The 17,849-nt window shown below is 40.6% G+C and overlaps 1 protein-coding gene across 1 annotated transcript in view; it reads right to left on the bottom strand.

The window, feature by feature from the left end:
• Window positions 1-17,849, bottom strand: part of raph1a (Ras association (RalGDS/AF-6) and pleckstrin homology domains 1a) — a 133,541-nt gene that overhangs the window by 53,244 nt on the left and 62,448 nt on the right. Inside the window, exons 2-5 of the mRNA XM_007890617.2 lie at window positions 17,438-17,557; window positions 16,577-16,679; window positions 13,784-14,331; window positions 1,281-1,355 (exon numbers count right to left, since the gene is read on the bottom strand). Of these exons, the coding sequence (XP_007888808.2) occupies window positions 1,281-1,355; window positions 13,784-14,331; window positions 16,577-16,679; window positions 17,438-17,557 (846 nt within the window). The remainder of the gene's footprint in view (window positions 1-1,280; window positions 1,356-13,783; window positions 14,332-16,576; window positions 16,680-17,437; window positions 17,558-17,849) is intronic.

Below are 17,849 nucleotides of genomic sequence, written 5' to 3'. Positions count from 1 at the left end.
AGGTTGCAGAGGCACTGATTCATCAATGTTCAAGAAAACATGTGTCTGCAGATCCTTGGTTTAAATAAAAAAAACGCCAATGGTGATCTTATGCAGACACCGCAGTGCTCACATGTGAACTGAAAGACAAAGAGTATCACACTGGATAGTGATCAGAAATGGGAATCCTGGACGATTTCCCATAACCTGATCCAGGCAGCTGGAGGCTAATTCTGGTGCCCATGATGGAAGTCAAACCGACTCAGCACAGGTCTGGAATCAAATCTTTTGGCAATAGTGAACTCTCACCAATACATCAGTACCAAATGAGGCAAATTTTGCAAGACTTAGATTTAGCTTTAGGGTTCATTTAGTGGGAATGTGTGTGGGAAAGGGTGGGAAAGGTAAAGGGAGCGGCTCACTCAACCACTTCAGATTTTTGCTGGGAGTTCTCTGTCACAATGATTTGCATCTTCAAGTGTTTACTTTTCTTAAAAAGCAAACTTCTATTTTGTACAAGAGTTGAAATAAGGAGTTAAAACTCCTCCCCACCACCCAAACACAGGTTTTCACTTATGGAAATAAATCTAGAATTTGATCTTGCTCTTAATTTTTGAGTTAGGATGAGGTGGTCAAGAAACTAGAGTTTTGTAACCAGTGCTAGATTCCCTGAAGTTACTGACATGGTTCTTATAAGAAACCACAAGACTAAATTGCATAACTTAATGGGTGAGAGATACTGAGTGTGCCATTTAGCTATATTTTAACTCTAAACAGATGATAACATACACATAACTCAACACTGAGTTGCCAGAGCAAAACAAAGACTAAAGTGGTTGCGATGACTGAGCAAAACACCTCCTTCTGAGTCATGCCCGAGAGATGCCCTTGAAGATCACAAAGGCTTGCATGCAGACACGGATCATGCTGGCTTTCTGCCACCAAATCAAATCGGAGGTTTCCGAGGTACATATATACACAAATGACTGAGGACCAGCCCATTCCATACAATACATTCCACATGATTGGAGGTGGGGGGAAGAGAGAGGGGAGTAGGAATCACAAGCAAGGAAAGTTTAAACAAGCTCTTAAGGATAACAGCCACCAAGCTACAAAACAATTGGATATGACCAGGGTTGACATAAGGCAAGGAATTTAAGGAGAGGAAAATGGGAGAAATTACGTCATTTATACACATATTAAGGGTAAGAGGGTGGGAGCAAGTCATAAGGTTATTCATTCAGATACAGGGTTTCATCACATGCAGATTGGAAGGAGCAGGGTGAGGGGGAGGGCTTCACCTTGGTCAGCAAATGAGAAGGTTTCCCGGCTATGTTTCTCAAAATGATTGACGTTTCCCTGTCCAGATAGGAATGCTTGGTGCAGGAAAAAAAAGGAAAGGAAAAATAAAAATCAGTGCAGTGATAAGATTTTTCTTTAATAAAGTGTGCAAGCATAGAATAAAAAGCAACTACCAACCACCAAATCACCGAAAAGCAACAAACAGCAGACCATCTGATACTAAACTGCTCGATAGAATTGTAAAGGATCACAAGTCCCCAATTTACAGGTCACATCTGTGTGCCTCTGATGCACATCTCAGTTCAGTCTTAAAGTGAGAGAAGGGATTTTGAGGTTATTGTAAATTGAAGTATATTTTGTTTTTGAATTTGCGTACATTTCAGTGGAAAGCAATTGGATGATAGAACAAACCTGTGCTTTGTTTGTCCCCTTAAAATTGTGCACATGTAGTATACCCATCTACATTCCCTCTATTCTCTGCTTCCCCCTGAGCTAGTCAGCACATGGTTCACAATCAACACCTCAACATTTTACTCTGGATACAAACCAAATGCAGAGCAGTGATCACAGCACATGTGATTTCACTCGCCAACTGGACCATAATTAATTATTTGTGAGGTACAAAGCCCCATTCATTTGTGAATTAAAGACCAAAAGTGTAAATAATAAAAACTTTATCATTCCTTTCCACATTTGCACATTCCACAATTTGCAGAAGAATTTAATGTTTCTGAAACTCATGTGGCTATATCACGGCTTCAATGACTTTGATATTTAATATATTTACACAAGTTTACAGAATTTTTTAATATAAATTTGGGAGCAGCCAGATGGACCACAATGATCCCTTCAGTTTTTGCACATTTTGATAAACTCCACACAACCATTGCTTCTTGGTCTAACTGGTGTTCTCTCTGCAACCTTGGTGTTACTGTAAACTGTAGGCTTTACCATTCACTGAGATCTTTCAACACTGAAAGGTAGACTGTAATAAAGAAAAAACCCGTATAATGGAATGCACAATTATTCCACTTGTTACACCCTGTTTCTCAGTCCTGTGACACTGTCTTCACACTGAAAAAATGAGTACATGACAGATGAAGCTTTTGTAACAGTTGACATTCTTCCCAATTTATCCACTGGCATGTCAGTATGAAGACTGAGAAGTTAGTCGAGCACTGCAGCCCGTGAAATCAAAGTACAAAACTTTATTTTAAAAAAGAAAGTTGAACACACTATAAACAGTTTGTGAGTTCAGTCATTTGACTCTAGGTAACCAGGAGTAATTAGTGTTGGAAAGTATTAGGAATCTTTAAATTTAATGGATGATCTGAGTTATCTGTAGTTTTGAGTTTGCACTTACACACATTCAAACCCACATCTTCAACTGTATACATTACAACAAGATAAAGTATTATACACTGGCTTATCTAGGTTACAAGTCATATTCAGTAAACCATTCACTGTTCTATGAAACAACCATCTTTCCTGGCCTCACCCATTCAAACTCTCATTTTAAAAAGACCTCTGGAAAACCCTGCAATAACCAAAGAGGAAATCACAAGTTACACAATGGGCTACTTGTGATAGAGTTAAAGGCGACAGGAAAGAAATGAGTGAAGATCATCCCTGCACAGAATCAGTCAACCTCTCTGCAGAATTATAATTTCTAACATTATTCACCATGATGTTAGAATGGGGGGGTGGGGGAGGGGTCAGCAGATAGCAGATCAAATGCTGAAAGTAGGCTTAGCTATTAGGACAATTCAGTTCACTGGGATACACAACAATACACTATATAGTTCAACAAAGTTACCAGGAAACAAAGCCTCTCAGTCACAACTCAATAATGGACTTCCCATTATAAAGGCAAATTGTTGGTCCTCTTTCACCTAACTCTTTCAGCCTCCATATAAATCCTGTTACTTACATCAACACCATGAAAAAGAATGTTTTTTTAAAAATGATCTGAACCCTGAAAGGAAACTTAATTTCAGCCCCCATCAAATTCTGTTTAAACTAAAAGCTGTTGAAGTGCTTCCCTTAATTACAAGTACAGATTTTGGAGGAAATCAAGTACAAATAATCTAACAAAGCTTGTACTCAGCCAATTTATGGGGGGGGGGGGGGAGAAGAGAGAGAAAAAAGAGGGAATAGGGAATTTAGTTCAATCCCTGCTGCTACAAAAAAAAACTCAGTTGTGGATCAGCAGTCAGTGACTCTTGTTGGAAAGTACAGTGTTTGGAAAATAGTTGGGCAGATTTGGGCTGGTCTCTGATGCCTTTCCTCCATGGTTGAACAATGATCCTCAGTATCCAGGAGCACATGTGAAGAATTGGCATTTCAGCAAGATGCTAGAGGGTTGCTGGCACAGAAGACCATACCAGAGGAGCATGAAGCATAGCATAGGCTTCAGAAGAGGAGGTGAATCCAAAAATCTTGCCCACTGACGTTAGAAAAAAACCCTCTGGTGTTCAAGAGTTCAGATTGAAAATGTAAACCCAGATCAATAATTTAGCATGCACCAAAACTCTAGACCAAGAGAACATAGAGTTGTAAATGGAAATTTCAGGATGGACACCAGGAAGTTTATCTTTACTCAGCAGGTTGTTGTACAGAACATTTCACCCACAAAGTATACACTCAATTCAGTTTAAAATTTTGAAGAAAATATAAAGTAAATTTTGGATAAGGAAGTGAGGGCAGATATTTAGGAATACTTATTTCTGAATCTTGCTGCACAGCTCCCATTCCCGAAATAAACCGTTTATCAAGGTTTAATGCTTATGCTGAACTAAAGCTGATATAAAAAAAGGTCTCTTCTGCAGTGAAGGAAAATAAGGATTATACAAGAGACTCCTTGATAAAACAATTCCAATTCAACAAGTACAGAAAAATACAGAGACTTGGCTGTAAGGATGACTCTCCATTCAAGAAAGGTTGAATTAAAACATCATTATTTTGAGATCCATAATTTAATCTCTCACCAGCTCAATAAAGGAGTGAAAGGCAATAAAGCACAGCAAATTGTCAAAAATGTCTAATTTTGAAGATTGTATAAATGTCAAAATCTAATTTCAATTTGTGTAAATGGTGTGTAATTCATCCTTTAAAGAGTATGCAGGGTACACAAGTCATTTTGCATCAGAGAGCAACCGTCAATAAAAAAAATGTACGCTATTAAGACTGTATTATAAGTTGTTGCTTAGCAACTGGTTAGTCCTTTTCATTACTGTTTTAAACTGGCTTATTGCACAAAACAGAGAGAACAATCTATGCTGATCCTGTCTTTGAGGAGACTTTGGAATTCTCCCTAAATTGTAATCGTTAATCACAGCAACATGAAATGGAGTTCTGCTGCACTTGGTTCTGGGACGCTGACATTTAATTAAAACAGTGCCAGCTCGGCTGAATTCTCTGCAAACTTCTTGCGTTGAGCCCCATTCAAAGAAAAAAGTAAAGCAAAACTATTCCATGAGACAATATTTCAGAAACAATACTGAGGCCAGCAGGAGATGGTGTGAACTAAACTGACTCTCCTCCTTTTGAAAACTCCTGCCTCAGTATTCCATTAGGAGCTAAATACTGATGATCGCAGGGTCAGGCCTTGCCCAAGCAGAGGCTGTGCAGTGAGTCAATGGATAGAGAGAAAGGAGATGAAAAAAATACTCAGGAATCCACCTGGAATTGCACTCACAACTAAAAACAGATGGCTACATTGCATCACTGGCCAGGTCTGGTGACCAATTCGGGGCCATTTGTCCTTACTCAGCTAGAGGTAAAAAGATCTCAAAAATTAAGTTTAGTTTATTTGGGCAAACATTTGAGATTGGTGGAATATGTTAATAGTTCAAAGCATAATATTGTTTCGGCGTTAGTCAGAGATTTGCAAATATTGCAGATCAACCAATGAAGATGTGGAAATGTACGCCTGGTACTGCAGCCATATCCACCAGTGTTTTGCAATCTGTGCATGGTACCACTTCCCATGTGGCCAGGTTATCTGGCTATCACAAGCATGTTTATTGAGTTATCTCAACTTCTTATGAATTTGACAAGTCCAAGAATTTATGCACACTTCCATTGGTAAAATTCCAGCTCAAGGCAATGCCAATAATTTGGGATGCGCTTACATACAAGCCTGAATCCCAATGTGCATGTACAGTGTTCAAACCTCCCTGTACTTGCCATCTGTAATAATGAATCGTTCTCAAATGATCATGTGGAAAAACAGCATTCCTAGTTACGCAAGGTTCTCTCCTGTCTCTCATTTGAATATTAAACTGCAGAATGTTCAACACAGGCAACTATGATCCTGTCCTGTTGCTGTACCAGTGCATCTTCCAACACATAGTCATAGGGAACCCAGACTGCTTCGCGCATCCATAATGGAAGGTTGCTACTGTAACTGGGATAAACACAGCAGCCCATTTGAAATGCAACTTTGATCTATATCTAGCCCTGTTCATTTGACGGTCGAGTGACCTTAACATGAAGCTCTATTATTTTTATAGTACTTTTACAGAATGCTCTTTGTGTGCTTTGGGTCTGCTCTTGGTTGTTAACCTCCTTAGCAGCTCAAAGCATAACAGGTGAAGAATAAACACCTCCAATTATTCATTGGTGAAATACACAATGTTTATCATTAGAATGAAAGTCTGATTTTATCAGTGGAACATGGGTAGTAGTCAATATTGCATGGATGTCACCAATATGTTGCTGAGTGATGCCAGAAATAAATATTGCTGTACAGAGAAATGAATGCTTTATTTCTATTGAAATAAACATTGGAACTTTCTTCTGTCTTCCTCCGTGGGGGAGGTTTGTGTGAGGGTTACAAACTTCTCCATCACTGCTGCCAACCGGGTTCTGATTGCCCAATGTTTCACCTCTCTTGTGACAGAAAATTCTATATTCACATACAATTTACTTCAACAGCAGCAAAATTGATATCTGAACATTTGATTGACTGAAGCTTGGCACTCACACTCGGATAGTCACAAGCCCACACTCCTTAAATCCCACAAGGCATGAAAAAGTTTCAACATACAAGAAATGAGAAAAGCAAGAAACTGCAAACAACTCTGTGACACTGATCAATTAGTATAATACAAATTGAGACAGAAAGTTGGAAATAGGTCACAATCTTGATACTGATGGGTTCATGGATTGGGATGGGGTAAAATGGATTAACAGAATAACAAAATGTTTGCATGCAGTCACTTGCAATGTATTCCAGGTATTTCACACTTCTTGCAAAAGGAAACAAAGTCACTCACCTTGGTGCACAAGAAGAGATTAGTAACACCAGTTTGGGAGAGGTGAGTGAATGTCTTTACATGCCAAGATAAAGATAAGCAGTAAGGTTTTCATTAAGTGAGAATAGTGGGGCCAATTTACTGGCTGATTTACAAGAAATATTCTACTTTGCACTGTGCACATTCATAACTCCAATTTAAACAGGTTCAATTTGCATACAACGCCTTTTTTGTAACTTCCCCTTCCAATTGCCAATTACTCCAACCCAACCCTCTCCAGCAAGGACCATGGTCAATTGCAGCTACTTTTCAACACTAATGCTGATCCTGAATACATCCTTAAGAAAATAATTATTCCCTCCAACATGCTGGAATGCTGAATTTGTATAACCTAGTGAAGCATCAATTTGAATTCAATTTGCAATCCAAAGTTATAACCAGGGACAATGGAAAATTGTGAAAATATTTGACAAAAATTGCGGGGAGGTTTGGAAAATTTTGCAGGAAAATTGGGGTATTTTGCGGAGGGTTGCAGGAGGGTGGTTGGTGCTATTCAGAGGTACATTTTACTGCCAACATTTTTTGATCTTGATAGAAACTAAACATGAAGAAATAACACATATTAGATTGTTGCATTAAAACATTATTAATACTTTCTTTAACAAAAACTGGGTGGCCCACTCGGGGCTGGGCGGGGGGAGAGAAACACCAGCGCAACTGCGGGGTTCCAGGAGATCACGACCTCTGCCTCTGGGGGCCCACCACCGTACACAGCGTACACACAGACACAGAGAGACACATCCACTCACAGACACACGTGCTCAGACAGACAGAGACACGTGCACTCAGACACAGAAACACAGACACACACACACACACACACACAGACAGAGAGACACACACACAGACACAGAGAGAGACACACACACACACAGCCAGACAGAGAGAGACACACACGCAGCCAGACAGAGAGAGAGACACACACACAGCCAGACAGAAAGAGAGAGACACACACATACAGACAGAGAGAGACACACACACATAGACAGACAGAGAGACACACACACATACACTCAAGACACAAAAAGATACACGCTCACAGACAGAGAGAGAGAGATACATATACACACCGACCATCTGAACAGTGGTGAGCGAAGCCCATTTCTCGTTCGCGCCACACATGCGCATCCAGAGCCGCTCTGCTCACAGTAGTATTGAGTAAACAGCCGGCAGTAGAGCAAGAGGCTCGGGGCCCCAAGCTCACTGTGTTTTTACTGGTTTGTAGTGGTGAGGGTGTTTGTACCAGAGGGTTTGTTTATGCCAGGGGGGTGGGGGGAGTCACGCTGGATGATCCTTTGGATGATCCTTTGTGAAATTGGTTCTTTTATATGATTTTCGGATAAAATATCTGCTGTGGTTCTAATAGAAAAAAAAGGCACAAAAATAGGAAGGAGGAAAATGTCAGGTAGATTCCTAGAACTTTCTGAAAGTTATATTTCAATGTTTTATCATTCAGTTGTTCCATGTATTTTGAAACACCAGTTACTCCACCCATCAATGCTGCAAATCACATGGACATAACTTACCCCACCACACCCCTCCAACTATACTTTGGATTACCACACTAGTCACAGATGAAAATACATCAAGCGGAGCCTGAATACATGGTGCTCTCAGCTCTAAAAGTAAATGCTTCCCTTAAGACATATTGCAAAGTAAATTTAGCTCCTGTTGAAATTCATCCTTAACCACTGCTAATGAAGCTACCACATACAATTTCTAGCAGTAAACCTACTGGGGGCACAAGTCATATTTAGCTACTGTCAATTAGCCCATAACTACTTTTTGGAAAATTCATCAACTTCATTGCAGAAAGCTGACAGTGTGAACCCAGTGTGTGAGTGAAAGGAACTATCCTGACGTAAGCTAAACTCAAGCAAACCATTCCTCATTTCTTTTAAAAACCTTGGAAACTTAAAAGAAAGGAGGCCCAATACTTCTTAGCATGAAGAACATTTCAATTTTCTTAATTAATGAGAACCTTAACTTGGCAAAAAGGAAACAAATTGTGTAAATAGCAAACACATGCAACATGCACAACACAGGTCATTATAGTCACTTACAGTCCCCAGCTCCATGTCCGCCTCTGCAAAGTCGAGGTGACGTCTGACCTGTCTACTGTTTCGACTTGAGGGAACATGCTGTGGGTGAGGGAGGTAGATTGCAAAAAGGGAGGGAAACAAAACCCATTTAAAATCATGCAGAAGGAAATATACAGAGAATATTTAAACTGAAAGGTAGTAAGGGGAAGGAGTTCACTGCACATGCCAAACCTGCATTCCACCAGCATGCATTTATAAAGAAAGTCAAAAATTAGTTTGGCTTAGTTGGTTGTACTCTTGTCTCTTAGGTTCAAGCCTACATCAGGACTGAATTCAAAACCTAGGCACGAATTTTTAAAAGCAGAAAGTTCTCTGGTTCCTGGCCAAATTTGCTCCCTCATTTTATCATCGAAAATATACAGAACTTGAGCATTCATTAATCTGCGGGTATTATTTTGTCACCACGTTTGAAATTCTATTCTAACCACCTTGCTAGATTGAATCGTCCAGATCAGATTTTCAGACAACAATATGTTCAAAGATCAGAACCTGTTTTCTCAGAACCTTTCAATTTCCGCCAACATATTCCAATCATAGACATTACAGGTACTTCAGTTGGTGCAATGGAAGCTGTAATGCACTGAATGAAAGAATCCCAAACAACACTGCACTTAATGAGTAAGCACAGATAGCAAATGGGTGAATCAAATGTGAAAGGGTCTTTAGCACCACACCCATATTGGTAAATCTGGGACCCACAAGCAGATTTAATTGTTCTATCACATCTCTCTGTGACATGTAAGATAAGACCTCTGTTGTAAAACACCTCTTCCTGATCGAAGGTAAAGTGCAGAAGCATTTGCAAGTCCTCAAGACCTTGGGCAGTCTCACAACACACAATAAATGAACGTTTTCACAATTCACTAACAGATCTAGCTCTAATTTTCAGATTATATCCTCTTGTTTTGGATTCTGCAACCACAGGAATGAGTATCCCCTTATCAATGTTGGTTGACCTCACTTTCATACTAAAGGCTTTACACTGCACATCTATAAGAAGTAGGATTTTGGATTTGTCAATTCTTTCCATTATGGTGAGAAAAGCAATAGATTTTTCAATTAAATTTTAATTCAACCACAGTAGCAAGTCTACTGTTGTGAGTTACTGAGTGTGCTTTGGTACGATTAACAATCAGAAAGATAGCCATTGTTGGAACATATTTTATCACTTCTTTTAACGTAAAAATACTTTGGTTGGAGAGGATCTAAAATGAGCATTTTAAATTAGAAGCATATTGGTATGTGCAGTATGATTCACTATGTTCGTTGTCAGATTTCCTTTTAAATCTCTTTCTGCCCTTTGGCATAATTTCAAGCTCTCAACTATCTCCAAACATTTTACAGCTGTTAAAATTGATCAAATTCATACAGTCGCAAATGTCAAAATTGGCAGATTTGACAGTCATCATTTTATGGTTTGCCTGATCGTGCAAGGATTTTAGAAAACTACAGAGTCGACGAGGAAGTCGACAGACAACAATAAAATGGGGAAGATCAAGCCTCTAGGAGCTACATCTATGCAGTACGGTGCTTGCATCCTTATTGTAGCTATTTTTGAAACATTCACTGCAGACTGTGCCTATAGAATGGCTGCACATAGTATACAGTTTCAGTAAACCACATACTACACTGAAGCAATACAGACAGCTGTCTGTATTAAGTGCATTTGTTAAGGTGTCAGCTGTTAAAACTGAGGTGTCAGCTTACCTCAGTTGGTAGTGCACATGGGTCAGAAGGTTGTGGGTTCAAACCCCATGTCTAAACTTGAGCTCAGTCTGTTACAATTGTATTACTGGTGAATAACTGCATTCATTTTTTTTAATGCATGTCCAGCAATGATTACAAATCTTACTTCTGACAGTCCATTTGCAACCACTGGTACATAAGATTTTTTGAAAAAGCTATACATGTTTTTCTCTGCATTTGCCATCTGACACTGAAGATATATTCCCTTCACACTCCCACAATTTCACTGCCCCACGTTAAGACAGGCAAAGTCAAAGCAAGCTCTACTAACAGTACTTGAACTGACCCTCAATAAGCCATGCTGCAACCACCTGGTTGGACCTATCTGGGAACTCAATGAACTCATTTTAGGTATGATGCCACATCCTAAACTTGATATGGGGCAGCGCCAACATGTTGCCACATATCAAGACAACTTGAATCAGATTTCAATAATCCTGAAGTGTCTGAATTATTAAAGACATTTTTCAAACTGAGCAATGCAGTATCTTTTGCTACTACACACCTTTATTTGGACTTTTTCAGAACTACACACCAGTGACAAGACATCAGCATTTTCTAACAACATGAAAGAGCAATGCCGGCAACTGTTCTTTGACAAGAAAGAATTCTGAAAGAGACTCTGTCTTATTGATCATGCTTCACTTCTCCAGTTGTTAAAAAGCCAGCTGTCAGTATAAAGGGAAATCTAACCAAAACACCTCCAACTGCACTAGGGCCAATGGAAGATACATTTCCATTGCCCCAAAATGTGATGTGCAATTTTCTCTAAGGGAGACAGATAATTTAACTTCCACTCAGCAGGAAGTGGGTCAAGACTGCTCAAAGTCCTTTTCATTGAAGATCCTTACAGCTGGCAGAGAACTAAAACTTTCCATCTCACCAGTCTGAGCTGGATTCAAACCTAGCTCCCCGAGCTGAAACGACAGTGTGTGCTAATTCACTTGATCTCCACTGAAAACCACTTCCAATTTTTTCCCCATCTGTCCCAATTACAAGAGGGACAAGTCAAACATAATTTGTTGGGGTTTCTCTAATATGTCAAAATCTACAGTTTAGCATATTTGCAAAGCAGGCAACTTTTTCCTGGCTATTATTTAACTCCTTACCTTTCTCAATTTTCACTTCCCACAACTTACAGGCTTTCAAGCGTCTAACTTGCTGTCATCATGAGACGCCTCGAAGACGTGAGAAGGCCCTATATCAAATGCAAGGATTATATTATCTAGCTACTACTTTTCCATTGATCTCATCTATCCTTCAACCTGACTGGTGTCCTCCACTGCTGGTCTTTATACTTGACCGAAAGACAAAAGACTATTAACTTATTCCAGGATCCTGATCTCTCTCTCCACTCCTGCTTCCTTCACATCTACCCAAAGGAGACCTACAATCCCTCTGGACAAAATGACGTAATTCTACATGTTTGTATTCAGGAGACAATTTGGAGCCCAAACCCTAACAATTTGATCTAACCAGAGGATCAAACAATACATTAGGTTTCATGCCTCCCCATTTTTTTGGTACTAATGTTTTGTAGATATGAACTTTGTGCTCATCACAGAGATAGACAGCCTAAGGAAGGTCTCCCTGGGGATTGAATGGCTGTGAGGAGCCTGCCAAGCTGGGTAGGTTTCGAATAATCTAAAGTAACTGATCTTCTGCTTGCCTTAACAGTGAGTCTGAAGGTGTGAAAGTTTTTTCAATCTTGTAAGGCAAAACTCCAATGGGGAGCGCAGTCCCAGTTAGACTTGCCTTACTTCTTACTCAAAGGGTGACTGTACTCTCTGGACCTGTATTGAACTACACAGACAAGAAAGGACCAGGTTCGCTCCCTAATCTGAACTGAGCCACTGATTTTTTATGCTCAGCTGAGTGTCTGACACATGGGTATGGCCATCAGCAAGCTCAAGAATATCCAAACCTAACAGAGCTCCATGCATCCCACTCATACATGCAAATTTCAGATGCTTATTGGAATGGAATGCAAATGCTCCCTGGAGGGACCCATCCTGTTTGCCCAATTCCAGAAAGCATTAAGCGTAGGTTGGCAAGATCCAAGGCTTAGGGTCCCCAGTTGTTTGTTGGGGTACTGCTGGAGTCTAACCAGCTAAAACAACATAGCTTGCCACTGAGAGCACTTTCTGGCAAGCTTTGCTCCTGCTTGTCCAGCTAGGACTACGTTAATCGATAGTTCTTTGGCTTGCAGGGTTAACAGAAGCAGAATGTGAAGAGACCCTGCCCCAGTGACTGGTCTGCCCTTTCAAGCCCTGTCAACGAGCCAACCTGGCTGTACTATCGTCAGGAGGAGTTTGGAGCATATTCAAGCTAATGAGCATCAATCCACAACACAAAATTGTCTATATTTTGACATATTGGCAGTTTCGGGGGTTGACCTTGGCAGATGTTGGCAGCAGTGCTTCACTCCGCAACTAATCCATGATAGTTGCGGAGTGAATGGCATTGGTGGCTGTGGATATTGGAAAAGTGGAATATATCTTATTCTATAGCACACACCCCCAACAACCCACACACACACTTGTGATCAGAGATCATGATGGAGCAGGCTGCCTTTTGCTCAGAGCAAATGGTTTAGATGGACAGATATTAGAGCTTTCATCTGGGATATTTTTTTAACCAGACATAAGCTTTGATCTACCCGTAAGAATTATGTAAATGCCAAATTGTAGGATATTTTAAACTATCCATAACTTCATTGCGCAGAGCACACAACTTTGTTCCTAAGAGCCCAGAGGCACAATGTGCTGTCGTCCATATTAGCAAGAAAGAAGAATAGATCAGAAACAGATCACCCCACAGCTGAAGCAAGTTCTCATTTAGAAAATTGCTACAGGATCATCTGCTCTGTTACTGTTAAGCAGAATATTGCAAACAAAAGGAAACAGATTTTCAGTTTATATACACGAGGAGAGGAAGAAAAGGAGAAAAACAGATCCTGAGAAATAATGCAGTGAAGATTATAAGGAACAGTCATTTTTACTATTTAAAACTTCAAGGACAGTAAAGTGCTATGTTGAGGATAGAGACTCTTATGAGTCTCGAAGACTTGACAGACTCTCAGCGGGTTAACAGCCAAGTTCTGTGTCACTGCATGAGGCCAAGGAGTATTTTTTGGAAAGCTGGGAATGGCCTGGAAAATAAGGCAACAGCTCAGATAAATGGTAACAATGGAACCCATCACACCACCAGTGACAGCAGTATGACCAATATATCAACTTGCAGTTTGATTAACTTGTCAATGTATAAACACTTTCAAACCTGCACTGAACAACACGTCACTCACGCCAACATACAAACAGGCAGAACTTTGAGTACCTCTGTTGTGGGTTGGCCTTGTTGGGTCAAATCTAGCTCCTGTGGCCGGGTGACCTTGTCGATGTCCAGAGAATCCTGGCTGGATGTGGCGGAAGTTAAGCTTGATCTAGATGAGGTACTGGTTGAACGAATATCTGCATCGCTGACAGTTCCAGATGAGCCAGTTCTCTTGTGCTGATTGGGTTTAACATCAAATGACACGGTACTAGCCTGGCGTCCTGCTTCGTCCATACTGAGGGTAGCCTGTTCCAGTTGTGCAGCAATATCATCCAGTGAAAAGTTAGTGTGCAATGCTTTGGGACTCCTTGATGATAATGGAGAGCCCTTCAAGCTGCCGTGCTTGGAGGCCGTTCGAACAGCAGATTGTTTTGGAGTGGGTTTGGTTTCTTTGCTTGGCATCTTGCCTGGCACCTCTTCCTTGTATGTTTTCTCCACAACACTGTCTTGCCTTGAAGGCTCTTTGCTGATGTTGCTGAGTTCCTGTTCCATGGAGCAGAGGTCAGCCATGAGAGCGTCCAAGTCGACTCCATCACCCTGGCTCAAAGCCTCTGAAATACCCAACATACAAATGTTAACAGGGCAAAAACTACAACAACAAATTACATTTGTATCGTGCCTTTCACGTCAGGAGGATGTCCCGAGGACCTAGGATGTCCAAAAACATGTGAAAATGCTTTGTGGTGCGTCCAAAGTCTATGAGAACATACATAAAGTGTGTCTGCCACCAACTTCATTTAAGACCCTTAGAAACAATCAAGAGTCTTGTGCCTGAGTCTAAACTTACACGTGGAGCTCAGGAGCAGTATTAAGAGATCTGGAAGCAGGTCTGCTTGAACCTTCTGGTCAGCAGACAGTGTATGGCAGAAATGACATAGAGAAAGGAATTTAGAATTTTGGCCCTGAAGTGTAAATGTGTGTGTTTTTCAAGAACAAACAATCATTCTGATGTATACTAATACCATGGATATCGTTAACAAATTAGCTTATCGTTGCAACCAAGCTTGATTCAACTCTCACCTGACATCCAGACACATGCAACTCAAGTCAGGAATGACAGAGTGGTGATCAGGATCACAATACTGACTAATTTTCCCTGTTTACTCATAATGTGCTAAATCAAATTATAGCAATTATTTCCTAGCCAGTGGCAGCTTGATAGCTGAGATCAGCTAAATCAGCATACAGCAGGGATCTTCCCAATATGTAAGACTCGTGAATTCACAGAATAAAGGCTTACCTACTCAGCCATGGTGGGTGGACGGAGAGAATATTAAACTGTGTTATAACACAGGAGTAAGGAACGAGAGGAGCCAAGATTCACAGTTACACCAAACAGAAAATCAATTAAAAGTAAATTCAGGATTGATCTATTGCGAAAAGTGGAAAAATCTGAAAAATGTGTGGTCCAAGTAGTACAAAAGTGATCAGAGATTGAAAGCATGACAGTTTAGCTTTGGTTATAGATGGTAATTTGCCCATAGAGGAAATTGGCAGATTTGATTACCCCAGTTTGGGGAATGCAAGATTTAAGCTGTGTGTGTATTGTAGCACTGTCACCATACAACAACCTGCAATGGAAATTCGGTTTTCCTCATTTCTGAAGTCAGCAGTTTCTGTCTCAGGTAAAGGAGGCTGCTCAATGCAATTATTTCCTAGCCAACGGCAGCTTCATAGTTCAGCCGATCAATGTAGGCATTGCTGGGGATACACTTCCCCAGCCTGTTGAGAGTGACGAGGATGACAACCATAGGTAAGTCATTGAAACAATCTCTCAAGCAATGAAGTTAATCTAGAGGGCTTGAACTTTGAGGTCTGTGATATGAAGAAAAATACCACTTTTCTAAAAGTTAATTCAGCAATAAGGATGCTACTGTTGGTCTCAGCTATATTTAGCAAAGTAAAATATCAGCCAGGACTGAGGATGGGCATGAGGATAGGATCGGGCTCAGCTGGCATGTTCCTTGAGGTTTGCCGAAATTCACCATCAAGGCTTGCACACGAAAAATGGCAAAAGAAGGACCTACGACCGTGGAACTGTACACCTGTAAAGGAGCCAGTCAACAACAACTTCCTTTTATATTGCACCCTTCATGCATCTCAGAGCCCAACACTACAGCAGAGGTGGGTGAAGGAGAGCAACATTGGAGAAAAACACGAAGAAAAAAAATCCACAAAAAAAAAATCAATCGCATGAAAACAAAGGGGATCACAGTCATTACCAGAGGTGCTGGTTCATGATGAGTGGCAATGCACAGCTCAGGGGTTGAAGCAGTCTGGAAAAATACCAAAGGGGCTGCACTAAGGGGAGGAAGGCCACATTCAATAACAAAGCTGTAAGTGTTTACTAAAATCAGTGTCTGAAGCTAAACAATGAGACATCAAACAACAAGCCGATTCAAATTTTCCATTTGTCCATTCTTGGAGGAATCTGGAACTGATCTACAACATGCAGATATAACAGATTTAACCTCAACAGCAGTGGGCCAGAAATGCTTCGGATGCCTAGCATTGCAATAAGAAACTATACTTGCCAGCAATGGACAGGAGTGAACATCATAAACTCAATCAATACTGTGCCAATAATTTTACAGTGCTATTGGATGGTGAAGGAACTTAAATCCATTCAGCAAACCTTACTGTTTGCAGGTAAGGAAAGCTAAAAGAATGAGAGAAATTCATACGTAAGCCTTGAAGAATTAGCTAGAGGATTGTTAACTAAAAGGAATTTTTAAAGTATTCATTGGGCCATAAAACCAAGACACTGAGCTCACTCTGAATGACTTCCTGCCTTACCATTCAGATTGTACATTGAGAAGCGATACGAGAAGTTGGCAAGATTAGTTTCTTGACGAAGTGGAGATTTTTTCAGCTCTTCGGGTTTTCCTGTGTCCAGACTCTATGGAAGGAGAAACAATCAGATATTCTTTATTTGACACATTGTGTGGCTAATTACACACTGCCGTGAAATAATACTAACAATATCACTCATTTTTGCCCCACAGTTTACTCTTCCAGATTTTCCCCTCCCTTTTGTTCCACGGGCACTCAGTACTGAACCCAAGTGGTGATAACTTATGTCTGAGCACCAGCATCGAGCGTTAGGAGGCTATTCTATTCTCACCGATAGCAGTTACGCCACTTCTATTCTCCTACATCCACAAACGTGCACCTTCCAGCAGGGGTTGGTCATTGGATAAAGTGGCCTCAGTTTCTCCTCTGAAAAGGGGCCTAATACTGCTCTGTCTCACTTGGCTAATGCGGGGGTGGAGGGGTGGGGTAGAGAAAAGAGGAGAAATGGGAGAGTGAAAGCTGTCTCACTTCTAGAGAACATTTATTAACTCTCAGAGCACTGTCTCCTGCTCAGCTATCTGCTGTCTGATGCTACAAAGAAGCTATAAGCAAGCAACAGGTGGTATATTTCATTCTTGAAGACAATGGGGTTACTTGGTTTTATCAATATAATGCAATAGGTTTAACAATGAGTTTGTGGTTAATAAAACTCAATTTACAATTCAAATCAGTAACAATAATAGAAAAGATAACAGATTACAATGACGACAAGGGTGACTATGAGTGGTTGCAAAATCCTTGTCCGTATCAGCAAAGGTGAGGCACAAACCACCTATTTCTGTTTGAATGTTGTCACCTATGTACCTGAGTGAGTTTATCAAGCTCCCCGAGCCAGGCCCCAAACATCTTATCGAGGTCCTGGTCCTCCTGGTCACTGTCCTCCTCCACTGCATGGTCCACATCTTCATCTGAGATCTGATCCATCTGTAAACAAAGGGTTTGCGATTAGAAAGCACAAAGCCCATCACAGGCACACCAAGCTAATAAGAGCTAATGAAACAGTTTTGTACAATCTACATCCCACCACCCAGCAAGTGAATGACTTGCAATGCAATTTACACTTTTGTAGTTCGTTTCATGTCAAGGGGATATCCCAAAGTGCTTGACAATTATGGCTAGGCACTGGAGCTGAGGGAGGGGTGAGGAGAGACTTGCTTTTTTCCATTTTAATTTTCTTTCTCAAATGTTATTTTCACCTCTTCGCAATTTCCTGGGA

Source organism: Callorhinchus milii, unplaced genomic scaffold, assembly GCF_018977255.1.
Source record: "Callorhinchus milii isolate IMCB2004 unplaced genomic scaffold, IMCB_Cmil_1.0 Scaffold6, whole genome shotgun sequence".
Classification (NCBI taxonomy): domain Eukaryota; kingdom Metazoa; phylum Chordata; class Chondrichthyes; order Chimaeriformes; family Callorhinchidae; genus Callorhinchus; species Callorhinchus milii.
The sequence above is the reverse complement of the archived record's forward strand: the minus strand, read 5'-3'. Positions and strand labels throughout refer to the sequence as shown.